This window comes from Brassica oleracea, chromosome C3 (assembly GCF_000695525.1).
Source record: "Brassica oleracea var. oleracea cultivar TO1000 chromosome C3, BOL, whole genome shotgun sequence".
Lineage (NCBI taxonomy): Eukaryota > Viridiplantae > Streptophyta > Magnoliopsida > Brassicales > Brassicaceae > Brassica > Brassica oleracea.
The window spans coordinates 58,769,537-58,796,628 of NC_027750.1; the positions used below are offsets into that span (position 1 = coordinate 58,769,537).

The following is a 27,092-nucleotide window of genomic DNA, read 5'->3' on the forward strand; positions in this document are numbered from 1 at the left end:
GGGCATGTGTGTTGGTCATACTTATGTCGATTCAAGTATGGTATTGCTAGCTGTCGCTCTGACCCAACACCGGTTGTGCCACTTTAACAAAACAAAAAGCACTCGCCTATTTTGTGTCAGTCCACTTTCCCTCGCAATACCGAAAATTTAGTTTTCTAATGGCCGGAATTTTCTATTTCGGTTTGTATGAATTTTAAACTTTCTGAATATTTTTTTCCTATTTCGGTTTGTATGAATTTAAATTATATAATATATTATTAGTTTTAAATTTCTGATTTTTTAAATTTATTAATATCAAAAAATATATAAAAATGGAAAATTAATTCGTTTTTAAAATTGGTATATACCGACGGAAAGGGTGGTTGGAATATACCGACGGATATATATCCGTCGGAATGTACCGACGAACCACATTTCGTCGGAAAATACCGACGAACTAGGTTCGTATTTATATTCCGACGACCATTGTCCGTCGGTATATTCCGACGACCAATGTTCGTCGGAATACACCGAGGAACACGCTACGTCGGAATTGTCCGAGGAACGTTCTCCGTCGGTACGTAGTTTTTCTGATGAACTCTGGTCTCGTGTGTCAGCATCGTAATATCGTCGGAAGTTCGTCAGAATGACGTTTCTCGGTATTCGTCAGAAAGTCGTCGGAAGTACTGACGAAATTCCGACGAATTTTTTTTTTCCGACGAAACGATACCGACGGATGGGTTCGTCGGAAATTCGTCGGAATCGGTCTATTCCGACGAATTTCCGACGATTTCGGTCATCAGAATCCCCCTGTTTTCTTGTAGTGTGTGTTCGACCATTATCTTTTAATATACTAAGCCGAACAAAGCCTCCCGAATGACTCATATATGGCCCATGCATATATGAATATTTTCTAACTCTTGTCATCGACTTATCATGGTCAATGTCGTTGGAAAGTTAACTAAGTTAACTCTTGCCTATGACCCGGACCGGGCATGTGTGTTGGTCATACTTATGTCGATTCATGTATGGTATTGCTAGCTGTCACTCCGACCCAACAACGGTTGTGCCACTTTAACAAAACAAAAAGCACTCACCTATTTTGTGTGAGTTTCCTGTCCTTGGCGATACCGAAAATTTAATTCTCCAGTGGTTGGGACTCGAACTCAGGTGGCTTCACCTTATTGATCTTCAAGTTAATTACCACCGGGCCTGTGTTGGTCATACTCATGTCGATTCAAGTATGGTATTGCTAGCTATCGCTCCGACCCAACACAGGTTGTGCCACTTTAACAAAACAAAAAGCACTCGCCTATTTTGTGTCAGTCCACTGTCCCTGGCAGTACCGAAAATTTAGTTTTCTAATGGCCGGGACTCGAACCCAGGTGGCTTCACCTTATTGGGTTTCAAGTTAGTTACCACCGGGCAACAAGCCCCGGTAATTTATTCTACATCTTTAAGTGATATTTCAATGATTTTGTCATATTTTACGGTGTTACATTACGTGATCTGATTTACATAGTTAAAAGTGAAGACGTTATTTTAAATAAAAGAATATTTATGATCTACAAAAGAAATATAGTATGGCGATAGGTTATTCCAACTTATCCTCACTATTTTCATTTTCAGTGTATAGACGAAAGCTAAAAACACGACGAAAAAGAAAGATTCCGTTGTTTCTTGCAACTCACGTCTAAAATCATTAGGATTGTTCTTAGGTCTTGCGTTTATATGTGTTGATGGTGACACACGGCTGAAAGAAGCAAAATGTAAAGTGTCAGGGGCCCTAGGGCAAAGTTTTTTTTTTTTACCCTTTAAAATTTATATTTAGATTATGTTTAAAATATTTTTAAAATTTAATTAGTAATATTTTGTATATTTATAATGAAAATAAAACTATATACATTTCACATAATTTTGGGCCATTTTCAATTTTATTTACTATATATTTATATATAAATATATAGATTTATAAAAAAATTAAGCATCTTAATTATTATTATACAGGGACACGGGCTTGGGCCCGGAGAGGTCGCATCACTTGTCCCCCTTGTGAGCAGGTCCTGAGGCCGTCACCGACGGTAAGAACTACGGATAGAAAGAAAACCGAAAATAAGTTTGGTACTATATTATATAATATCACCTTGTACAATTGAAAATCCAAATAGCACGTGATTTTTCTTTGTCTGATAAAATATTTTATATAAATTACCTATTTGATCCCAAAAAAATTTACCTATTTTCCATTGACAGTTTTACATTTTGTACTTACCGTGATTAGGGGAAACGTTCTAACATGTAGGGGACTCGAGATGCATTTAGTTCCTTTCTTTTCTTATATAACCACGCCAAGTATAAACTTTGATTAGAAAAAGTGTAAAAACTTGTACTATATAATCTCACTAGTAGTAACGAGAGTAATCATCCAAAAACAAAAAAAAAACTACGTAAGGAAATAAAAGGAAAAAAAAAAGATGGCGAACAATGAAAGCGTTGATTGGCAGTTCAGTGGCAGCGATGAGGGCAAGGCCGCCTCAGAAGCCTCACTAAGCACTTACACCTCTAAACTCTTTGCTCTGTGCGATCCTCAAGGAAAGCCCATTTTGCCTCCACGAGGTGAAACTGCCGAGACTAGCCACACCGCTGAAAGGGCTGTTGTTAAAGCCGTCCTATTCGGCACTGGAAACGCCTATGCTCCCAGTATTGGCCTTCCGGCGGCCAAAAGGTGATATATACATACATAGAATTATAGTAGCATAGTTTATTAATTTTAGACCTCTTTGACAAAAAAGTGTTCCATAATTTTTGCTTTTCTCAGGGCAGTAGCAGATTACCTAAACAGAGATCTTCCGAAGAAACTGTCACCTGATGACGTGTTTATGACCGTTGGATGCAAACAAGCCATCGAGCTTGCTGTTGATACATTGGCTAAACCAAATGCCAACATCTTGCTTCCCAAGCCAGGCTACCCAAGTAACTTAATCCGTTCCATCTTCAAGCACCTTGAGGTCCGCAATTACGAATTTCTTCGCGAAAAGAAGTATGAGATTGACCTTGACAGCGTCAGAGCGGCAGCGGATGAGAACACATTCGCAATATTTATAATAAACCCGCACAATCCCAACGGGAACACCTACTCTGAAGCTCATCTCAAGCAGGTATTTTCACCTATACTCTAATTAGCTATATAGCTCGCTGTGTTGGCTCGAGAACTCGGGATAATGGTTGTTTCTGACGAAGTTTTTCGTTGGTCGGTGTTTGGGAGTAATCCCTTCGTTCCCATGGGCAAATTTTCGTCCATTGTACCGGTGGTTACACTCGGGTCCATATCGAAGGGATGGTCTGTCCCTGGATGGCGAACTGGCTGGATCGCGCTTCACGACCTAGATGGTGTCTTTAAATCCAAAAATGTCCGGTCTATTTTTCTCCATCAATCTTTAAGCATATATATGAATAATATGTATCATTATTCACTATGCATGTACTATGTTCGATATTAAGAGTTATCAACGTTCATTCTTATTAACTTTTTTTCCTAATCTTATGGACAGGTTTTAGCTGCTATAAAACAGTTCCTTGATCTAAATTCTAAACCACCAACTGTTATCCAGGTACGAGACTTTCTAATTCGGACACTTTCTGTAACCAGATATAAAATAAAATGTTACGGATCCTATTCCAATTATTATCAATTATATAGCTAATGTGTCAGGTTTTTATTATGTAGGCGGCCATTCCCACCATCTTGGAGAAAACTGGTAAAGATTTCTTCCAAAGAAGGCAGTGCTTTCTGAAAGTTGCAACCGAGTTTGCATATTATAAGCTCAAGAGCATACCTTCCCTCACCTGCTACATGAAACCTGAAGCATGCACCTTCTTTTGGGTATTCTATCATTACTATGTATCTTTATAATTTATTCCAACCTTCTTTTTATAATTGTATTCTTTACATTTTGTTTTCTTTTCTACTCGTAGACCGAGCTGAACTTGTCATGCTTTGTGGACATTGAAGATGATGAAGACTTCTGTGAAAAATTAGCTATTGAGGAAAACCTCGTCCTTTTACCTGGAATTAATCAAAATTCATTATCAATGTCCAAGGTTTTGCGGTCTATCAGTCAAGATAATCATTTTAATAAAACAACTTATATGTTGTGTGCTGGTTTGGTTTAGGGATTGCTTTTACTCTGGAGAACTGGGTGAGGCATTCTATTGACATGCATATGCCAACTTTGGAGGATGCATTTGATAGATTGAAGAGCTTTTGTGATCGCCACTCCATTTCAGGTGAAACTCCATTCAAAGTTGTCAATGGTGTCAACGAAGCTCCACTCAAAGCTGTCAATGGTGTCAACTAAAGGGTTCTTATGTAAGCCTGAGTCTTTTTATATGCTATAATAATAATAAATAAATGGGGGTGTTTTGCTTTTATGAATAAGTTATGAACACCTTTCGAGTTTGTGACAGAATAAATCAATGGTATACTATAGTAACCATTAAGCATGTAATGTTTTCACATCGTTTGGTATGTCTTTCGATGTTGTACATTCTATAAACGAATAAGTTTCAGTATGTTTTCATTTGAATATATTAGTATTTATTTTTGCAAAGTAAGACTAATCAGTAACCACTAACCTAGAAAAGCCAAACCCAACCCGTATACTTGGAATAGTCCGGTTAATTGGCTGGCCTTGGTTTAATCTCTATATAAGAAATAGAAACCACACTATTTTCTGTTTAATCTGAGTGATTTTTGAAAGTAATTCCGGTTAAAATGGGTATAAGTTGGTTTAATTTCTATTACCAATTTGTTGGAAGTGTAGAAAAATGAAAACAAATCAATTGATTTCAGTTCAGCTTCTGTGAATAAACTTTCGGTTTGGGAAGTTAAACCGGATTGGCAACTCAAGTTTTTTCCGTTTGTCAACTGAAAGAAGAATCACATAATCAAAATCTCCTTTTCTTACTTCTATACTCATGAGGTAAGTTGTTATGCCTGAAGAAGATTGCTTGAGTTGAGTGATGATTAGATCTGTCACATTGGTCTAGGAAACTTTACAGAGAGATCATGATCCCGTTTACGCTTCAACCTTCTCTTGGTTTTGTCTTCCTTCTCGTCAAAGTAAGCAAGAAACGTATGCAATGTGTTAGAATGCGAGCTTTCTGGCGAAGGTACTTCCACAGGCTTGTGGTCGTTGCAAAAGTCTCGGACTATCTTGAAGAAGTAGATAAGAAGAGCGATGAAACAAGCAACCCCACACATAAGGAATAGCCCCCAGAAGCTATGGAGACCAAGCTGTTCTTGATCATCATCTGAGTGTGAACCATTCAGATTACTACAGTTAGATTTCGAAAGCCACTTTTCACGTATCTTTTGAAGCTGTCCTGTTTCAGACAGACCTAAGATCGCTGTTGACATGTCAACAGCTAACGGAGAGTCTCTTGGGAATGCCTTCAGACAAATCAAGATGATCAAGATTCATTTTCAGACAATGCTTAGAGAGACTTCAAGAGAAAGGTACTTACAAATCCCCAGCCACTTCTGGTGAACGCTTGGCCTCTAATGGCGAACCCACAAAACTCAGAGAGGAAGAGATCAACGTAAGGACGTTCATCAACAATAGCAGAGACAGTTCCGTTTTGAAGAGCTGTAGCGTATTCTTTTGGAGAGCCAAGTGCCACAAGTCTGGACCTGGCGATGTTAAGCTCATCAATCATGTAGTTTTCAGCATAAGAACCTACCTGAAACCCAACACGTTCACTGCTGCTCATGAGTGTGTCTACTCCTTTGATCGGTGAGTTAAGCTGTTGCACTGTAAGAATCGATGTAAGACTAGCTGTGTAGCTTGAGGTGATGATCAAAACCACAAAAAGCCAGATGAGCAACACAACACGACCGAGTGTGCTCACTGTATTCTCTCCTGCAAGTTTTAACATCTCCAAGATGTTAGGCCCGGGCCAATTATCTAAAGCCGAAGTTCGGTTGATCCGAATTTTAAGATACCAAACCGAACCCGATCCGACATAGATATCCGATCGGTATCTGAACCCGAAATTTTTTTGGATATCCAAAAATATTCAAAGAATAAATATATATCTAGAAATATTAGTTATATTAACTTATACTAATTAAAATTTTAAAAATTACAATTATAAATTTGAATATATTATTAGTTCTGGATAATTCAGATATTTTCAATAATTTTTGGATATTTTAAATATTTTGGATACTTTTGAATATTTCTGGACATGTTGGATATAAAAACACCTGATCCGAGCTAGATATTTGGGATAAATTTTCCTATACATGATTATAACAAGTGGATCCGAATGAATTTTTTCTGGTTCTTTCGGATTTAACCGAACTTATTCATACCGGAAAGAAAGTTCGATCTGAAATTTTAAACAATCTGGTCATTACCAAATTTCCTAGATCTGAATACCGATATCCAAAATATCCCACCGAATCCGATCTGATATCCAAATGCCCATCCCTAGGAAACTCTACACAGGTAATCTAGTAACTAGCTGGGGTTTCAGTATGAACTTACTGTGGGAGAAAAAGATGGTCGAGAAGGTGAACCTGCATGGGAATAAGTATGTTATACACCAATATATAGGGAATAATGTAGCTTCAGTGACTATTTACTAACCAGAGTATTGTAACAACTTGTCTCCTTGGCGGTCCACGGAACTCATCATTGATCCTATGTTCAAGAACCCATATTACTAATCCAATGATGAGGAAAAAAGCTGCTGTTACAGCCCACATAGGAGGAGTAAAAGGTCTCAAGAACGCCCAAGGAGTATCATTTAGCTTTGTGACAGCAGCAACCACTACAAGCCCTGACTCTATGTATGGCTGAGTGAAGTCTACAATCCTTATTCGTCTCTTAACAATGGCTATGTCACCTACCACAGCATCAAACACCTGAAAAACCTCAACTCTATTACAGTCAACTCTCTAGAAAAGGCTTTGTGTTATGATCTGTTGATCCTTTTTACTAACCCCTGTAGAGACATTGTTGACAAGTTCATTGTAGTTTGGGTTCTTGAGACCATCTCCAAAAAGGACAAACTCATGAGCGACCGGATAGGGAAGCAGTTTTATAGCAGCTTCAAAGACATCAATGGAGTACCCATCCACTTTTTTGCTTCCATTAACACTTGACACAAAGTCCTTGAAGCTTGCTCTATTAGGTACACCAATTCTCAATCTCCTCCCGTTGTTAGGTAACACCCATCCACGAGGCGTCTCAGACGTCCCACCAGGCCAAGTCACATTGTACAAATGTTGGTTTGAGCTAGAACGGTTTGGAGGCTTGCTGTATAGTGACTCAGGAGGTATAACAGAGAGACCAGAATGGTTAGACCAGTAACCTATCTGCTTAAACCCGTCACCGACAATATTTATAATGTCATAAGCAGGCTGAAGCATTGATCTGTCTGGAAGAAACTGTACTGGACCTGTGACACCAGACATCTTTGTCTTCACAATAAATTCAAGAAACTGTGGTCCCTGATCGAATATGCTCAATGCACCTAGATTAAGTGTTCCTCCCTTCAAGCTTGTTAACTTAGAGTTGCTGGAGAAGGTAATGTTTGCTTCACTATCAAGAAGACTCTTAACAGCTCTAGCAATGATCCAAACAGTGTCATATGCATAGAGTCCATAAACGTTTAATCCCACAGTTCCATTACTCAACTTGTTCCACCGTGCCCCAAAGTCTCTTCTCTTTCTTGATTCTCGAGTGTGGATACGAAGAGTGAGCACCCCTCTAATGGCTTCAATCTTCTTGGGAGGTAAAGGGCTATATGAATCCAACAGAGAAGTCAACCATGTTGTAGCTATCCAGACATAGCCTTGCTCCATCATGCCAAGCTTCTTGGCTTCCTCAAAGATCATTCTACCTGTTTTAGGGAACGTGTGCACAATGATTACACGAGACTCCATCCCTTGAATCTTGGTTAACTCATTTATGATCTCACGAGGACTTGTGATCACAACATCCAGAGGAAGCACCGCCTTGTAAGAGATCTTGCAGCGTCTTCCTTCAAGCTCGTCGCCTAAAGATGCTATACCGTTTCTGCTGTTATCATCGTCGTTGTACAATGCAACCACGTCTGACCAACCGTAGTAAGTGATCATTTCCGCAATGGCACTCATCAGAAAGAGATCGCTAGGTGCTGTTTGGACAAAGAAGGGGAACTGAAGTGGCGAGAGACTAGGGTCTAGAGCTGTGAATGACAACATAGGTACTTTAAGCTCATTTGCAATGTAAGACAGAACATGAGCCATAATCGATGTCTGAGGACCAATTATAGCCACAGCATCAGTCTCCATGAATTTCAACGCTGTGATATTAAAAACCAACACAAGGATAAGTAAGATTTTAGTTTTCAAAAAAAAAAAAGATAGAAGGACAAATTCTACAGATAGCACTTTATTTTATACGAAATTAGCATATAACCAAAAAATTCCCAAAATAACAGTAATTTACGGAGAAAATGGTCAAATAAATACCAAACATATACACTTTTGCCAAAAAAAAAACACGAACTCTTCATTAATCCAAAAAACATGTGAACTTGTGTTGATTGAGCCAAATTATGTATAACTTTAGTTAACATTAAATTTCACTTAATCAACATTTATTTTTTAGCAGAAATCAAAACATCATTATTTTGCTAAAATAAAAAAGGACTAAGAAAATTCATCGTACAAATATTAAAATTACACATTTTTGCTAAAAAGCATGAAATTTTCATTGATCCAAAAATATAAACTTATTTTGGTTAAGACAAATTATATATAAACCAAGAATCCAAAATCCAAACCGAAAACATGTTTATATCTTTTAGGTCAGTGAAAAGTTTATGTTTTTGGTAAAATGTAAGTTCACTATTTTACATTGAATTTTTTATTTTATTTTAGCAAAACAACGTCGTTTGATTTCCGTTAGCAAAATAAATGTTGAAGAGTATACCTAATTTGGCTCAGTGAACACAAATTCATATATTTTTTGGATTGATGAAGAGTTCATACTTTTTTGGCAAAATTGTGTAAGTTCAGTATATTTATTTGAACGCTTTCAATTACTTCAGTATTTAAACCGATTTAGTATCGAACCTAAAAATTTCCGAGTGCAACTAATTTTCACATGATTTACTAAGTCCAAATCGAACTTTTATAATATTCAAATATTAATGAAGCTACTTATACCCCAAAAAACCCGAATCCTCGAAACAAAACATGAATAGACACCCTAACTCTCATACCTACCTACCTAAACTACCCTTACCCTAATCCCATCTCCTAATAATAAATCACAAATCTCAATAACAAAACCCAAACTCAAATATATAAAAAAAAAAATTAAAATTTTAAGTAATGTTATTTTGATTTTTTTCTCCTGGTATGCTAATTTTCTCAATATTTAATTATACAAAACTTATTAAGAGACTAAGAAATTTCATTTCATTAATCAGACGTTCAAAAAAAAAAGAAATTTCATTAGCAATTCTGTACATAATAGATCCAATATTTTCAAAGTATTCTTTAACTGAATTTAGGGTATTGGTATGTAGTCTCTTTTCACATAAATAATTTTCACCAAATTTATCTTATTTCTAAACAAAGTCAGTTTAGTAAGGCTGATGTGTTATCATTGGTGTTTGTCCTTGCTAGTTTTTGGTGCAAAAAAAAAAATTAGTTTCTTATTACTATTTTGTGTTATTCTTTATCTATTGGTTGCAAATTGGTATCAATAAAACAAATTGTTAAAAAAACTGTTAAACATTTATTCACCTCCTATGATGCTGAGGAATCCGCTGCGTTTAGCATCGTTCATCAAAATACGCAACTTCGATCCCCCAAGGAAGCTGGGGTCGGAGTTCACATCGTCCTCTGCAGCTTTCATGGCGATATTTGCAACTTTACCATGTAAAGTGTTCAATCCGAAGATTGCTCCAACATTAACAACATGAGGCCTTGAAGCTCCCTCTGAAATGATCCCATCACCGCTAAGAACAATGAAGCTCAACAGAACCAAAACGCAAGACATGTTGGCCTTCTCGGTTACTGAAACACCAAGTATGATATAAACAAACAGCAAGTATTCACAAAATGAAAGATTGTGAGGCAAGTAACATAAGATAAAGCTAGAAACTTGTTATGGACAAGAGAATATGTAAGATAAGGAAAGAGAGTAGCTTTGACCAGACCTGGAAATAAGTGTCACGAGGATGAAACCCTTACCTCGACCATAGAGAGACAAGGTTTGGCAAGGAATGTGTGGCAGAGATGCCAAAACCCAAACCAATATAATCCTAATAACAAAAGATTGGTTATACTGAAAACATCTATCTGAAAGAAAGGCATGAATAAAGGAAGCAAAAGGGCTATATATATATTTTAAAAATGAAAAGGGAAGAGCAAGTTGGTCTTTAACAACTAAAAGAAAAGGTAAACTGAATCATGGGTATGCTTGAAGAAACTTGGGAAAAATGCAAACTTTTTTTTGGTATTTGATTACTTTATCTTTTCTCCATCAAATGACACAGTGAAACTCTAAACTTTATGTTTAACCAAAAAGAATACGAAAACAAACACGAAAAGACTTTAAGGTTTGTCTTAGGTTTGTGTAACATGAAAATAGGATCCTGATCTAGAAGCTCTCCGTGAGCTCGAAGATAGGAGAATCAAGGTCTAGGAGGTAATCAAGAGAATAGAAAGTCACCATGAAGATCCATGAATCAGTGATTATGATGATGATAAGTGATGATGGTTATGGGTGATGATAGAGAAGAGAACTTGGAGAAGAAGCTAAAGTTGTATTCTTGATTGATTTCTCGGATACAAAAAGTGTTTGGAACCGGTTTGGTTCTAGTAAACCGAAATGCATAAAACCACCAACGAATATATTTGATTAAACCGGATAGCTAAATATATTTCCTGTCACAGTTTGTCTGATGAAGTAAACCCTCTATGTTCCCCAGCCAAAGAATTGGAATAGGAAAAAAATCATGAGCATCTACAAATATATCATATGCGTGTCACGAACACAAATCGTGTCACGAACACAAATCGTGTCCAAAACGTGTCAATTTTAGTCGCGATTTGTCCTGGTCAATTTTGGTCACGATCGTATACACACTATTTTTTTGGTGACTAATCTTGACTATGTCATCCTATAGATTAAAAAGGACCATAGTCACGAAAAAATTCCGTGTCTATTTCACAGTTTTCTACTAGTATATTAAAAGAAAAATAGAAATTGAGCATTTTCACTGCAAAAAAAATCTACATTGATAGCAGATTGTTATACCACGTTTTACTGAACTGCTATCGTCTATGATTTAGAAATTTCCGTATTATATAATAGCGTTAGATAAATGTTATAATAGAATGGAACCTAAAATAACACTTAATTAATGCTATTCAGAAAATTAAGAGAATAGGAAGATAAAATCATTGATTCCGCCAATACTTGTCGTGAAATTAAACTTAAGCGCCAAATGCATTATTTAATTGGCTTCAGCAATGCTATCAAAAACTTATAATAGCATTTTTTTCTAACGCTAAGAAAAGCTATTTGAACCCCTAAACCCTAAACATAATTTTAAACCCTAAACTATAAAGACAACCTTTAAAACTCTAATCTTTTAATATTATAACTTCAAATCTTAAAATTAAATTCAAAATTTAATCATCTTAATCTTAAACTGTAATTTCCTAAACACAAATCTTATTTTCACACTATAACCTCAAATCTTAACCCCAAACACTATTCCCCTATTCATATTCCCCAGACGCAAAATATACTTCAAACTTAAAATGTTAAGATCTACGTTTTAAACTTTATATCATAAACACTAAATTTTGAAAAGAGGATAGAACACATAATTTTGTTTTTTGGCTAGTCATAAAGTTTAATCCTTATTTTTTATACCACTTATAAAAAATAAAATCTAGTCATTTTGATCATAAATTCAGAACTTTATTTTTGAAAACCTTAACTATGAACTTTAGTATTAAACCCCAAATTATATCCCTTAAACCCCAAACCCTATTCCCAAAAACCAAACCATATTCCTAAAATTCCAAACCTTAAATTGATCATAAACTTAACCTGTAAACTTAATTTTTTAAAATTGTTGAAATTAAATCATAATCTTAAATCCAAAATATAACAAATGGTTCTATATACAAATATTAAAAATCATTCGTTTTTCGTCAAATAAGATCATTCATATATAGTATGTTTTAAAACATGTAAGAAAGGTGAATTGTTGTTGGCCAATGAAATAAGAAGACAAGGATTGCTCAGATTTTAATCTAAACCATTGATAGAAGTTGATCTAACGATCTCAGTGCTTTGCTTTTTAATATTTTATTTTTTTTAATCTCCTCTCTCTCTCTCTCTCTCTCTCTCTCTCTCTCTCTCCAGATCTGTCGTATCTCTCATTTCTTTTTCCAGATCTGCCGTATCTCATCTCTTCTTTCTCCTTTGCAATCACTCATCTCCTCTTTCTTCTCCGCTGGTGTAAGGAGTGGTCTCTTCTCCGGTTCACTCTCCTCTCTGCTCCTCTCGTGGCTCCTCTCGTGGCTCCTCTCCGTTCCTCTGCAATCGACATAAGAGCAGTTGTTCGGAGGATTTCGTCCTTGGAAGACGAGGTTGAATCGCTTCTTAAAGACGGAGATTAAGTGAGTGACTATGTGTTTTGATTTTGATTTTGATTTTGATTTTTTGTTGTTTTTATGTATTCGATTCTCTTGTGTATTTATTTTTATGTTCTTAGTTAAAGAAGGTGGAGGAGGCTGAAGAAGTTTGATGGTGGTGGTCTTGAAAATGGTGGCTGAGCATGATGGTTTGATGACTTGGTGACATCGTGCTGTTGACAATGGCGGAGAGAGAGTGACTACGGTGGCAAAGAGAGCAGATGGTGGCGAGGACAGCAGATGGTGGCGAGGGTGGAGGAGGCGAGGACAGCAGATGGTGGCGAGTTTGAATCGTGGACAGTGGTTGAAGCTTTGCGAAGGTGGAGATGGCGGCTGAAGCGTCTATTAGATTTAGTTTTAGTTAGGTTTACATTAACTAGTTGGTTTAGTTAAGACTAGAGTAATATATTTATGTATTGTTGGTTTAGTTTTGTAAACCAAATTTATTGTAAACTAAATTTAATTTATAAATAAAATTTATTTTATTTTTAATTATAAAACAATTTTGGATTTATTTTTAATTTTTAATTATTTTATTTTTAATTATAATTATTTTTAGGTTAAACAAGGACCTATAATAGCACGAAAGTAATGCCAATAGTTAAGTCAATAATATCATCCAAGTATTGCTATCAAATCTGCATGTTTTGTATCGTTCAAAAAATGCTATCGTAGAGAGGGTACCTATGATGGCTGTCGTATACATAGCATTTATGAATTCGCTATCAAACATCTAATATAGCATATTTTCAGCGCTAACTAGTGTTTTAACGATCACTAATAAGTTTTGACCCAAAAAAACAATCACTAATAAGTTTATACAGTATTTTCAAAATTCAAAACCTGTTCGTTTTCTAATAGACTATTTTACAAAAAAGGAAAATTGAACGCAACAAGATTATATCCACAAAAGGAACAAATATTTGGATGAAACAACCATAATAAATCAAAGTAGACCTGCACATTCGGGTTCAGACAGTTTTTTTCCGGTCCGGACTTTTCTGATAGGGATTTTTAGACTCATATTTGTCCGGTTTTGGGTCGGTTCTATTTGGTTTTGGGTCAATTAGATATACCGATGGAGAACATGGATTATATGGCTCATTAAAAATAAAGTTGGCCCAAAACTTAAGCAAAACTGAAGCAAATAAGAAAATGTGGTTTTCAAAGTGCAAAAGGGAAAAAAATTTCTTACACAATAAACCGCTCTCTTCCTCAACTGAAGTAAACTGTCTGTCTCCTTGTTCCTCCATAACTTCCTGGCCAAGTAACCGTCTCCTTGTTTGTCTTCCTCTTATTCTACTCAACCAACCCTTTATCGCCTTTCTCCCATCACTTTACGTGATCACACATGACCACCAATAATTCCGATTATGATCCCAATTTTCATCACCATTTCCTTGATCCAAATCCCCAGCTTGCTTTATCTCCTGTTAGTATCAGAGCTCGAGAAATAAACGCACCAAAACCGTTGCATTATCCTCTAATTCTTCACCAAAATCTAGATGTGGCAAAACGTTTTGGTCCTGGAAAGCTCTCTTTGGTTTGGTCACATGAGATGTCACCCTAAGCGTCAATGGCGTGGCATCAATCCTCCTCCTAACCACCGGGTCGCCTCCGCGGTTTCATTATCAAAACAGCTAAACCAGAGATCACCAAGTTCGGAGTCACTGTCCGAGGAAGAATTTAATGTCGCTTCTTACCTCTTAATGCTGTCTTATGCCACACCATCATCATCAAGTGAGCGGTTCGAGTGTGGAGGTTCCAAGAAAGTGTTCGTATCACATCATGCTTTAGGAGGACACAGAGCGAGTCATAGGAACGTTAAAGGATGTTTCGCAATCACAAACGTAACCGGTGATCCTATGACGGTTACTACTACTTCTAGTGACCAAGATCATCAAGGGAAGATCGTTATGTTTTCGGGGCATCATAAGTGTAATATCTGTTTTAGAGTGTTCTCCAGTGGTCAGGCTTTACGAGGTCACATGAGATGTCACTTCGAGAAGGACGGGGAGACGAGTGGTGCGTTAGATCTGAATGTTCTTGCAAGAACACATGATCTTTCTACTTTCGGAGTTCGGACACATCAGGGTGTTCATTAGATCTTATGTTAGGACTTTAACTAGTATACTAGGTGGTAACTCGCGCCTTGCGAGATGAGATGATTAAATTTGGACTTTGCGAGATTAAAAACATTAAACCTGATTAATTTGGATATTAGTTTGTTTTGAATTGATAGTTTTGGGTGTTAATGAGGGGGATATAGATTGGCCATTTTATGTAGTAATTATATAAAAACTACAAAGAAGTCGGTAAGAATCAGAAAACTATTTTAAATCAAAAACCTCAATTCCATTATAATAAGTATGCATATCTCATTCTTTCAAATATAAAGAATGATCTAAATATAAATAGATATTGTAAAAATAAATTCAAAGGAAAATTAAGATTGAATAACTTCAAGACTTCAGAAATCGATGCTTGGAATCCTGCAATTAAAAATTTTCAATATATTAGGAATAACCAATGGATATATTTTATATATATTACTCATATAAAATAACAAACTTAGAATGATATGTTTACTGAGATTTGAAGAACTGAATCTCTGGGATGTTAGAATCAAACAAAATATCAGAACCACCTTCCATGTTTGTAGCATAATTGAAACCACCTATAAAGTAATATCGACAATAAGAACACAAACCAAAAAATTCTGAATATAAAATTAAAGATTGCAAATAAATATACTATACCTTCTCTCCACTCAATTCGCCATAACTTTAAAACAGTTACTACAACATCTGCAGTATTAGCACGCTAGAATGCATTTAAACGATGGGCTAGAGCTCCATAAGCAACACACTGTATATGAGTGTACCTGATAATATCGGGAAAGATATCAGTCAATATAACTTCTACACACATGGTCGTATTTAAAATTAACAGATGTATCAAATGAAAAGTACAAACCCGAGATTTATTAAGGAGAACTCCAACGAATACAGAATTGAGTTATAAATGTTGGCAGGTTGAGCTAGCTTAGTAGCTATAAGATCTCCTACACGCACCAATGCTCCACAAAGATCTACATAACAGTATTTTTTTCAGAGTTTAGTAGCATTAGTTAACAATCTAAGAAAGAGTACAAGATAGTTAACATACCGACGCAGTACATAGGATGATAAAGACCCCTCTTTATACCACGAAAGTTTGCACAGCATAGAAAGTTAGAACCGTTCACTGGTTGTATCTTCCTAAAAAATAGAGGGTTTGAATAAAATAAAATATTCAAAAAAAAGAAAAGGAAAACAAAAACCCAAATTAAATAGAGTGCACTGAAAATCCAATACTCAAACATAAAAGAAGGAAAGCTGAAAAAAAAAACATCTAAAACGTCTATTCCTGGTTAAACTCATTTAGCCACTTTCCTCGGTCTTTTCCTTCTTGATTCCAGTACTACGTGGAGACCTTGTTAAAGAATTCTGATCAACTGCTGCCTCCAAGTTATCAAAGAGCGTTCCTCTGCGTTTTGCGGGAGTGAGATCAGTTGGTTCACATTCTTGAGATGACTCATCAGAAACCATGACGGAACCCTTTACGAAAAACCAAATAGTATATGACATATAATAGAAATATAGCTTGTAGACATGGCGCAGGGGGAAATATAGCATAAAGCAAAAGCAAACCTCTGGTGCATCAGAGAGGATGGAGTTGTCGCACGTATAGGTTACACTTGGTTTCTGGCAAGCTTATAAGTATACAGATTATAAAAATAACAGAGAAATGACAATAATAAAATTCAACGCAAAAGTCATTCAATTTACCTTTGGATAGACGATTGTTTGGAACTCAGTAATTATATCATGGTTGGTGATAATCTTACTGATTATGCAAGTGTCATGCTTATAGAGATAATTTTCTCCTTCAATACCAACCTTGAACAAATAAGTCTTTCCAATCAAATTGTTAAGGGCAAGAGGTATAGCAGCCGGTTCCTCAATCTACACAACGATTTATATTATAAATGGCATCTATTGTAAGATTAACACCTATATTACCATATAAAATAATATAGATAGAATACCTCATCAGCATTGGGTCCAACCAGTTCAGTGCAAGGCTGATGAAGTAGCTGAATAGCAAGATTGTAGAATAAGAGGAATTTTGAATTTCCAGTACTGTCTAAAACAATCAAATGCAGCTTGTACCTATATATAAACATTTGTTAATAGATTAATTTATACATGGTTTACGTAAAAATAAAATACCAGCAAGCCATATGAAACCTGTTAATACCTAGGTAGAAGCTTGGGATTCGAAACTTTGCATTTAGGACAATAGTATGTGAACATTATGGGATCATCGTCATTCCCATCTTCATCAAAGTCATTAGGCACATTCAAAACCTTCTTTGCACTCACTTTGCAACTTAAATAATACCATCCTATATCAGAATCAATGGCTGCAATGGTGCACATCACAATACACTTCTCAACCTAGCAAAAGAAAAAATATTTATTATTTCACATACAAAAACGTTGCCAAACAAAGTTGATAGAAAGAATTTATAATTAGAGTAATAACAAACATCTCTAGCGTCAGACAATTGAGATATGGTTTTCCTTGGTGTGTGGACAAAAAAATCATCCTTTTGAGAAACACCACAGCCAACAGACAATGGTTTAGGATCGACAATTGGTAAAACCAATTCGTCCTTCGGTAACCTAATAAGAAAGAAATAGGATGGATTGATTTCATATATACTTTTCCACCAAGATTAAAAATTAATATATAAAAAAAACACAAACACTGCAATAAAATCATCAACTTCCACCATAGGTGGATTAAGTGAGACATCAGAGACATTGTATGCATTGGATATGCTGCGCTCATCTGTCAAGGTAAACAAATGTATTAACTACTATATAGTAAAGGTGCCATATGAGAGATATCACGACCAGGATATAAGAATGATAATATTATATATTTACAACTTGCCTTTCCAAACATTTATCTTCCCAAATCTGATGACACAGATTATAGCATGGTTCCTACGCATTTGGATAGCTTCCATAACATCCGTTGCAAAAACACCCCACAAAACCGTCTGTAGACGTTCGTCACTATAAAAATATATGCTAAGTAAAAATTCCCAAGAAAATCGAGTTAGACAAATAAAAGAGTCATAATATTACTTAGAATTTCTTAGTTCTAAGGAAATCTTGTTTGTGTCTTTCCCATTGACGGTGACAACTTCAATTGGGGATACTTCAACAATTTGCCCAATGACATCTGAAGAAAAAAAAAACATTGCTGAACATATATTCTTTTCTTATGACAAAACTATTATCTTAAAACAATAATTATTTTGAAAAAATACATACCAACCAAGTAGTCTGAATTGAGTGACCCATCAAGTATATCACGGTAGGTAGGATCAAAACCGGAAACCTCAATAGGAGACTCGCAACTTCTTACATGTGTGGTTTCAAGGAATGAAATCTTGTATGGGTGTTTAGTAGTTCGGTACGAACTATATGAGTGTCCCACTGAGAAGTTGATAAATATCTTAGAACTACCCTGCGAAAGAAATGGATCAAATTTAGTAACCAAGTCCTTCATCACAGATGCATGAATCTTCACTCCCTGAAAAATACATAGATGTAAAAGGATAATTAGAACATATCTTTGATAAAAACATACGGTAATATGAACTTTAATAAAAACAATAAAAAAATTACGTTAGAGTCGACCACCACCAGGTTAAGTAGAAAAAATTTAATAGTAGATCGTTAATAAATAAAAACGAAACTATATTAAATCGTTTTACTCACTCTTCATTTTTTAAGAGTGATGAAATCTTTTCTGTGTCCTTCCCATTGAGAGATACGATTTCAACATGAGTTACCTCTACTATCTGACCCATAATATCTACAAAATAAGAAAAAAACGTAAGTATAATATTTGTGATCACGGTTAATGGTCAGAACATCAATTTCATTTAGACTCACCGATCAAGTATTCAGGGCTGAGAGTTCCGTCTAAGATTTTACGAAAATTAACAGGGGTGAAACCAGTCAATCTGTACGGCAAATCGTCACAAAGTCAAATCCGAGTGGTGGCTTGGAACGAAATTTTGTAAGGATGCTTGGTTAATCGATAGGAGCCACATGCTTGAGAAAGCGAAAAATTGATGAATATCTTCGAATCACCTTCTTCGAGGAAAGATTCAAAGATCGGAACCACATCCTCATTAACAGTTGCTTGAATCGTATCCCCCTGTCATGCGTATCATTAAACCCATATAAATACCAATATATTTCAATAAAGTTTGCATAATAACAATGGACATATAAAACTGGAATACCAAAACAACTTACATTTGAATCAATTAACACCATCTCAATACTGTCAATATCGCCTGCAGAGTATTGTCTCCATAGATGAATTATCTTGACCTTAATTTTCCACGTAGTTTTCGCAGGACTCAAGTCCATAACCTTGTCAAAATTAGTAGCCATCTTAACATCTAACGTACTCTAGGTTATTTTTTTGGGATGGAGACTAATAGAGGTGAGGGTTAATATATTTACTATCGTATTAAGATTATGTTAGAATATACGTACCCTTAATAAATAAGGCAAGAACCTAGTTATTGTAAATGTGAAAATATCCTAAACTTATTACGACTCAAAATACACTTCCGGACCAAGCAATATAACCAACTTTCTATAAAACTTGGGTCTGTTAGATTTAACTAATAATCAAAATTTACATTTAACATAAATCAAAACATTACCAAAAATTCGTTACGTTATTAATTGATGTGACAAAACGAACACAATCTATATAGTTTTACGCCATATCTATATAGTCTTACGCCACAGAGTTTTATATGTCACTTTTCATTTTTGTATGAGACATATCTGCATGTGAAGTCCATTGCATGTACCTTAGGATACTTTGATTGTCAAGCTCGTAAGTGTATCTAACCAAGAATATTGAAATCGTAGGTACTATCTATGTACTTTGCATGTACCTAATAATCATATCCTTTGGGTTGTAATCTAAAGACATTCTATATAAAAATTGGACGGTTAATATTTTATAACATGTTTGCATGGATCTGCATCCAAACTTTTAAAGAGCCGTGTTTTGAGGAGGATCTCAATCACACCACTTATGCATATGCGCTCGAAAAATAGTTTCCGAAACCGCATTGATCTTTACCAACCAAAAATATATGTTAACATCAAAACCATTTTAGACAAATTGAGACCCTCCTCAAAATGGAGATGAGAACGCATGAGAACGCATGCAGCCACATGAGTTTGTTTATCACAGCCATCATCTGTTTCTTGGCCTTGCTCTCTATCACCACCACCGACGTCTGAACTACCACAAGTGCCAAGGAGATGAAGAGTGCGATGGAGTCAAAGATGATGAATATTATGAACGGTGTCGTTGATGCAATGTTGGCTTCTCCTAATGAATGTCCATCTGGAAGGTTGCTTGTGTCTTCTATGTACTGACCAGGGACAGTGAAGATAGCTGTGAACGCCACGGTAGCTATCAGCACGGCGACGACAGTGGTTGAGTTGATCGCGTTGTTGACACCTTCCGTGTGCATTTTGTTGAGCTGTTTTGCGATTCCTTGAACGCGTCTTCTGGTCTGGCGCGTATGCTCAAGCTGATTATGAACCTCATGCTTGGTATCGCTCACCGTCTGTTTCAGCTCACGAGCAGGGTTCGTAGCCCCTGAGGGCTTAATGGTCTTGGCGCTAGGGACGCCGTGCTTCTGCAAGATGAGAGCCACCTCTGGATTCCCAACCTTCTCCGCTGTGTCGAGCGCCGTTTCGCCTGTTCTGTTAACAGCTTTTGTGTCTGTTATGTTGTTGTCTAGCAGCACTTTGACGATATGTGATCTGCCTTTTCTAGCTGCGATGTGCAGCGCAGTGTTTCCCTTTGTGTCTGCTATATTGATAGAGGATCTATCCGCTTTGATAAGCTCCTCTACGACCTCCACGTTTGTTCCTTTGGCTGCCATGTGAAGCGCCGTTTGGCCTTTCTTGTCCATCCTTATTGCGATAGCTGGCTCTGATGCTAATAGAGCCTTGACGACCTTCACGTGCCAGTTTCTTGACGCAGAGTGTAACAGTGTTTCCCTTTGTGTCTGCTATATTGATAGAGGATCTATCCGCTTTGATAAGCTCCTCTACGACCTCCACGTTTGTTCCTTTGGCTGCCATGTGAAGCGCCGTTTGGCCTTTCTTGTCCATCCTTATTGCGATAGCTGGCTCTGATGCTAATAGAGCCTTGACGACCTTCACGTGACCGTTTCTTGACGCAGAGTGTAACGCGGGTTATTACCGTAGCAAGCATATATACCTTCCATAGAACGGCACGCAACAAGCTATTGCTCACAAGCTAATTCCCTGTGCCTCTTACGTAGTCATCGAACACGAACACATCACGTACGGTTGGAGAATTGGAGAACCAACATAAGCACTTAAGAAAATAACACCCGGTTTACATGAATTTATGTTTCAGAAGGACCACAAAAATTATGGAAAGTTTTGTTTGCATTTAAAGCTTCCGTTTTTTTTAACATAGGTTCTCCAAGTGACATGTGTGCTATTTTGTAAATAGAAGCCTCTCATGAAGCCACGTCAGATTAGACTTTTAAGGAAATTTTTTTAAGTGCTTCTCCTTTAATAATAGGGGATATATTGGATGTTAGCTTCTTATATATGTAGGATGTTGTTAATGTTGTGATTTGTTTCAAAAAAGTTAGAGAGAGGTGAGAGAGTCGTTTTCTCTCTCGTTTTTCTCTCTGCCAACTTCTTTCTTCCTCGGCTCTAACTCTCCTCTGTTTTCCTCAGGTGGGCGGCGGTGGGTCTTTCCCGTCGGTCCGCCACCCCTAATCTCCCCGCTCATCCAATTCCTCTCCATGTTGTGCTAAAGCCTCCTCACTTCCTCCTTGCGCCTCCTTCTCTGGTTCTCGTCGGATTGTGGTCAGATCCGGTGACCAATTCGATGATTGGGTGTGTATCCAGTGTCTCTGGAGAGAGGGCAAGGTCATGACTGTCTGTATGCTTTCAGGAGGCGCCATCGTCTTGGTAGATCTAGGGTTTGACTAGTGGTGATTCTAGGTCAGTTCCGCCGCGGAGGCTCACCGGAATGAAGCGTGTCACCGCCTCTTCTCCTCCGGTCTGCAGTCTCCTCTGTTTTTCCCCTGTCTCCTCCTTCGGCCGCAACATTAGATCTTCCCCGTCTTGTTCCCATGGTCTGAGACGAAGCGACGAGACTGAGGAGCTCGTTGGGGACCTCTCACTTAGCTCAAGCGACAACAACCATGGCTTCCTTTGATGATGTGTTTGTATCCTCCTTCTTGCTACCGACGTCGTCTGCTAGGGTTTGAGGACAACCCGATGTGGTGAATCACTTGCTCTTAGGCGGAGCTCTCTATCGTTTTTTAGGTGGCCTGTTTCAAGGAGTGTTATGCCTCCTTCTGTGCTTCATGCCCTTGTTTTCATAGCTCCGACAAGTTGACTTAGTGTTCCTTCGAAGTCTTTGTTGTATTCTTTGTGTCGTGTGGGCGGTGTTGGAGCCTGTTGTACCGCTCATGCTTGACCGTAACTCGAGCTTCCGTGTAAACAGCGTTACTACGGGTGAACCTTTGTCTCTCCGTCGAGATGGCTCGGTTTTGTTGGTCGAGGTCCTCCTCCTCCAGCGGAGCTTCGGAGGCGTATGCCAGGCGCTTCTGTTGATGCCTACTCGGAGCCACTTCGGTGAGTTCTTGACCGAACCCTCCCTGGCCATTCTCTTGCTTCATCTGGTTTATATCAGGTAGAGTAAGAAGAGTTATGATTAGGGTGGTTATATTGTTGCTCTGCTTGATCTTTTACCTATTAATTACAAGTTTTCTGTGTTAGAAACTTGGAATTAATCTCTATGTATCCTAGTGGTATTTTAATTTTTTACGGTCACTAGGATCAAATTAGCTTTTAGCAGATTGTGGTTTCAATTAAATTTGTAACCGAACTTTCATTTTCATAATGATATTTACAATTTTGCAAAAAAAAAAATGTTGTGATTTGATGATCCAGATATTATGCTTAAAGTGTTATTTCAATTTCCATTATATTTATTTCAAGTTTTCTACGTAAGGTTGTTATACCATTATGAAGACTTTAGTAATTACTAGACTGCATGCCATTTCAATGACATGTCGTAAAATTAGAACAAAGCATATACAATGCTTAGCATGACTTATATAGATATAAAATTCACAAATCTAAAACTGATTCAAATTTCTTATATTCATCACTAAACTTATGGAGTAATAATCTTAACATTTTACCAAAAAAAAACTTATGGAGTAATATAATTGGACAAAACCCCTCTATTTTCTTTTCTTTTTGTATATTTTTTTGACATGATATTCTCTCCAATATAATATGTTCGTCGTATGTTTGAAGAAAATGTTTTTCTTCTTCTTTGCATAGAAGAATCCAACGCCTAGCTACCCCACACAAATATGTAAGATATGGAAAATTGCCAAAACAAAACAAAAATTTGGCATGATTGTCTCTATAGTGTAAATTTATTTTTTTCAATTTTATCTCTCTTTTACCCTTTCCATTTCTGAAACTTAATAAAATAAATAGTTTTATGAATAAAAAAATTATTAAAAATATAAACAATTAATAGAACACCCATATACACAAGCACATATTTTTTCTTATTGAAAAACTTGATAAATAAAATTTTCAAATTATGTTCAACTAAAAGTAGAATTCGTCTTCTACGGAAATTGGGTTAATAGAAAGCGAAATCCAGAATAAACAAGTTTGTCTACTTGTTTTCGAACGCACAATCTACTTTTGATTCAATTACTAAATATGGAGAATGTGAATTCTAATAATTGTAAAGATAGCTACTTTTCTGAAAAAATCAGTTTCTATTTTTATGAAGTATTCTAAAATTTCTCGAATGTGAAATCTAGAAACTACATGAACATCTACATAAGGTAGAAATTGTATTCCAGAATTTTGTCATGGTTCTACGCAGTGTAGAAGGTGTCTTCTACGGATAAGACCACCTGTTTTTTGCGAAAATTAAGGAAATTCAATTAAGAAATATTCTTAAAATATTCTAGCTTCCTAAAATGTGTTTTGATCTATTTTTTTTGTCAAAATATAAAAAAAAAACGATTTTGCCTTTCTTCTTCATCAATCTATGATTTTTTTCATAGTTTCTCTTGTGATTTTCAGAAACTCTTGTTCTAGACTAGATGCATATCTATATAACATGTGGTGTTTAGGAATTAGATGCAACTACGGGATGGGTTTTTTCGGCTGATGGCAAAATGGGTAGGTTACAATTATTGGAGTCAAGTTCTACCGTAGAGGATTTAAAAAGAATGGTTTTGGAGGATTTTGATATGGATGAAGATAGCTTAGCCGATTTGGAGTTGAGTTATCTACCTACTGAGTTGATTAATACATTAACATGTCCACATGTGATCATTGCAAACAATTGACAGCTTAAAAATTTTGTTGGTTTTGTTAAAAAGAATGTTTTTACTCGATTGGGTGAAACATATAAAGACAAAGCTGAGAATCCTAATGAAGCAGACTTTAGACTTTGATCTTAACAAAACTCAATACAAAGTAGTTTTCTCTGCTCAGAGAGTTTATCTTTAGGTTATAAATTCAGATTAGCCGCACCAAAGATAGCAGAAGTTCCAAGTATGGTTTTATTCCAACCAAGTAAACACCATTACACTAACATCAACTGTTGCGGAGAGAAAAAAAACAAAAAGAGAACTCTAAAACATTTATACAAGGTGATAAAGAACTGAGATAAAGCTTAAACCCTCATGCACGCTTTCTCCTGGCCAAAACAGGGGATCTTTTGGTCGAATGAGAAACCAGACCACGAAGCAACGCCATAATCCCAAAACCCATGCAAGCCAAATACATCGATAACAACCTGTTAGATATCCTCCCTGAACCTATTATATCTCCAAGCGCAGCAGCCTAAAAGATTCCCAAAAACCAAAAGAAAAAGAAACAAAATAAGAAGGACAAAAGATACAACAAAACGAAGCGCATATTCAAGCAGAAACCTATAAACAAAATTTCAACTAATATCAGACTTAAGAAAGAACACTTTAGCATGGAAGTAAGGAAGCTCCATACAACAAGCAGGTGGTACCGTACCAAGAATTTCCTTCAATCGGTTCACATAATCGTTAACTAAATAGAACAGCAACATTATTATAACTAACAATGGAATATGCAACACTTTTATTCGAGAAAGGGTAAGACTTTACCTTTGTGTCGCCTTCTTGTCATGAGAGAGAAACAGAGGAGACTCGATTGTCGCTGGTCGCCGGTCGCCGTTGTCTTGGCGGAGGGAAGAGACGAAGTCGCCTTTGTGTCACCTTCTTGTCGTGAGAAAGAGGGAGTCGGGATTGCCGTGAGCGAGACGGAGCAGGGGATCATGTTTAGTTTAATTTAGGGTTTTTAGTTTATTACCTTTTTAAATATTTTTTTTTGTTAAGATTAATTTAAAATATAAAATATAATTATAAACTAATTTATTTGATTAAAACAAGGGTCAATTTTGGGATTACAAAAAATATTATACTATAGGGACAACTTCATGTTGGTATTATACCAAATGGACAAAGAGACTGAATTTTTGTTCCGTTTTGGTAATTTTTCCAAGATAATATAACATTTTAAAATTTTGTATTATCATGTATTATATCTCGTTTGACAAAACATATATACAAAGATTTTTAAAAGTAACCTATATATGTACATCCCGGTAAGTGTTTTTTAATGTTATTTAATGTTAAAGCTTAAGAATTTTGAAAAATATATGTTTTTATTTATTTAAAATGATTTTTGTGAGTTTGTGTAGTAAAATAAAGAAAATAAAATATCTCTTATAAAAGGGATTCGCGTAATTATAAAAAAAAAACCATGCTAGTGGTCACATGGCTAATTTTTATATCCCGAAGTTATTTACAAAGGCTAATCCAATCAAAGGGGGCAATAGCATAGAGAAGACCATAGTTAGGTCATCTTCTCTAAGTCTCTTCATAAAATATAGATTTGTGAATTTAAAACAGTGCAAGGATTTTTTCCGAAAAGTTAGTACATGTACTTTTAAATTTGTTATTAACTATGGAAAATTAAATCCTTCAAACAAAATGTCATTTTTGTTGCAAAGCGATCAAAATGTTGTTTTGCAAGTGTTTGATTACCAAATAAGTAAACACATATACACCAATTAGATTTTTAGCCATATCATTATCACTGTTTGCAAGAAATATATGATTTCTTTCACTTCGACATATACATTAATACATATACATTTCACATTTAACTTCCAACCTATGAGACAATTATGTCACGAACTTATTAATATTTCAATTCTACAAGCTTTGTCAAATATCTCAGGAACAGTTGTTATTGAACTTCAATAATATAGTAAATCCTAAATGATTACACTTTATAGTGATCATGAAAGATGAAAAGTATGGACAATTGTAATTTTTTTTTAAAAGACGGGTGCAATAATTAATTAGTGTGAACTTTTATCATAGAAAAAAATAATTCAATATTCACCTAGCTAATGAGCATATCATTGAGTCATTGTATAACTCCGAAACCAAATTTCACTATCTTCTTCATGAATCAGACTCACATGGATGCCACTGAAAGCATTAAAGGTTCCATTTTTAATGAACACATAGATCATAGTTTAACCCTTATGTACTGAAATCAATTCAAAACTCAGTCTTACAGAAGAAGAGCGACTATTGGTTAAATGTTTTAATTTGCATCCTTATATAAAGGGGCCCTTATATAAATATATATATGGCCTACAGAGACACTTAAATAAACCACCATGGAAAATTCTGAAACCAAAGGACATTTATTTATGCAAAGGATATTTAAGAAAATTTCAAACTATTAACGAACAAATAAACAATTAAAACTAGGGCTGAGGTCAGTAAGGAATTATTGTTTTAATGATAAGTTAAAGAAAGAATCTTGAAGGTCAAATTATTAAGGGTTATTAATGAAAACCTGTTCAACATGACAGACATTGTCTTCTGCAAGAATCTTTCTTCCTCTTTTATTGATGATACAGATCAGAGTTTAACCGATGAAACAGAATAAAGTACAGTTTCAAAAAAAAAAACACAGAACAAAGTACACACCTGCTTACGTAATCATAATTTATTATATTCTAATATATATATATATATATATAATACTAGTAATCTGTAAGTTTGAACAAGGCAAAAGAATCTAACCAAGAGATCACCAACTACATATCATTATGAGAACAAAAATCTCAG

At 35.8% G+C, this 27,092-nt stretch overlaps 3 protein-coding genes and 2 pseudogenes across 3 annotated transcripts; 2 read left to right on the top strand and 3 right to left on the bottom strand.

The window, feature by feature from the left end:
* The first annotated feature begins 2,387 nt into the window (after nucleotides 1-2,387).
* Nucleotides 2,388-4,475, top strand: LOC106334811 (cystine lyase CORI3-like). The gene is made up of 7 exons (XM_013773187.1): nucleotides 2,388-2,704; nucleotides 2,798-3,137; nucleotides 3,171-3,389; nucleotides 3,531-3,590; nucleotides 3,707-3,862; nucleotides 3,955-4,048; nucleotides 4,153-4,475. Exons 1-7 carry the CDS (start codon nucleotides 2,454-2,456, stop codon nucleotides 4,335-4,337), a joined length of 1,305 nt encoding a protein of 434 aa, XP_013628641.1. The 5' UTR covers nucleotides 2,388-2,453; the 3' UTR covers nucleotides 4,338-4,475.
* Nucleotides 4,476-4,926: 451 nt separating this feature from the next.
* On the bottom strand, nucleotides 4,927-10,043 carry LOC106334810 (glutamate receptor 3.2-like). Its single transcript, XM_013773186.1, has 7 exons — nucleotides 9,788-10,043; nucleotides 6,989-8,334; nucleotides 6,633-6,910; nucleotides 6,531-6,562; nucleotides 5,506-5,900; nucleotides 5,019-5,431; nucleotides 4,927-4,975 (listed from the first exon to the last, which is right to left on the bottom strand). Exons 1-7 carry the CDS (start codon nucleotides 10,041-10,043, stop codon nucleotides 4,927-4,929), a joined length of 2,769 nt encoding a protein of 922 aa, XP_013628640.1.
* A 4,030-nt stretch (nucleotides 10,044-14,073) lies between these two features.
* LOC106331078 lies at nucleotides 14,074-14,825 on the top strand (annotated as a pseudogene).
* Nucleotides 14,826-16,122: 1,297 nt separating this feature from the next.
* On the bottom strand, nucleotides 16,123-19,227 carry LOC106331079. The gene is made up of 11 exons (XM_013769426.1): nucleotides 19,087-19,227; nucleotides 18,091-18,352; nucleotides 17,902-17,998; nucleotides 17,705-17,829; nucleotides 17,515-17,599; nucleotides 17,295-17,430; nucleotides 17,003-17,202; nucleotides 16,791-16,914; nucleotides 16,531-16,707; nucleotides 16,393-16,446; nucleotides 16,123-16,299 (listed from the first exon to the last, which is right to left on the bottom strand). The coding sequence occupies exons 1-11, from the start codon at nucleotides 19,225-19,227 to the stop codon at nucleotides 16,123-16,125; spliced, it is 1,578 nt and encodes a 525-aa protein (XP_013624880.1).
* Nucleotides 19,228-19,958: 731 nt separating this feature from the next.
* On the bottom strand, nucleotides 19,959-21,069 carry LOC106331080 (annotated as a pseudogene).
* Nucleotides 21,070-27,092: the final 6,023 nt, after the last annotated feature.

Coding starts and splice junctions, on each gene's coding strand:
- LOC106334810 (XM_013773186.1), bottom strand. CDS start 10,043: ATGTCTTGCGTTTTGGTTCTGTTGAGCTTCATTGTTCTTAGCGGTGAT. Junction 8,335..9,787: donor ATTCCTCAGCATCATAGGAG/GTGAATAAATGT, acceptor TTAATATCACAG/CGTTGAAATTCATGGAGACT. Junction 6,563..6,632: donor CAAGTTGTTACAATACTCTG/GTTAGTAAATAG, acceptor ATTCCCATGCAG/GTTCACCTTCTCGACCATCT.
- LOC106331079 (XM_013769426.1), bottom strand. CDS start 19,227: ATGGCTACTAATTTTGACAAGGTTATGGACTTGAGTCCTGCGAAAACT. Junction 18,353..19,086: donor TGGTGTTAATTGATTCAAAT/GTAAGTTGTTTT, acceptor TGTATTTTTCAG/GGAGTGAAGATTCATGCATC. Junction 17,830..17,901: donor TTAGAACTAAGAAATTCTAA/GTAATATTATGA, acceptor ATATTTTTATAG/TGACGAACGTCTACAGACGG.
- LOC106334811 (XM_013773187.1), top strand. CDS start 2,454: ATGGCGAACAATGAAAGCGTTGATTGGCAGTTCAGTGGCAGCGATGAG. Junction 3,390..3,530: donor GTGTCTTTAAATCCAAAAAT/GTCCGGTCTATT, acceptor TCTTATGGACAG/GTTTTAGCTGCTATAAAACA. Junction 4,049..4,152: donor AAACCTCGTCCTTTTACCTG/GAATTAATCAAA, acceptor GGTTTGGTTTAG/GGATTGCTTTTACTCTGGAG.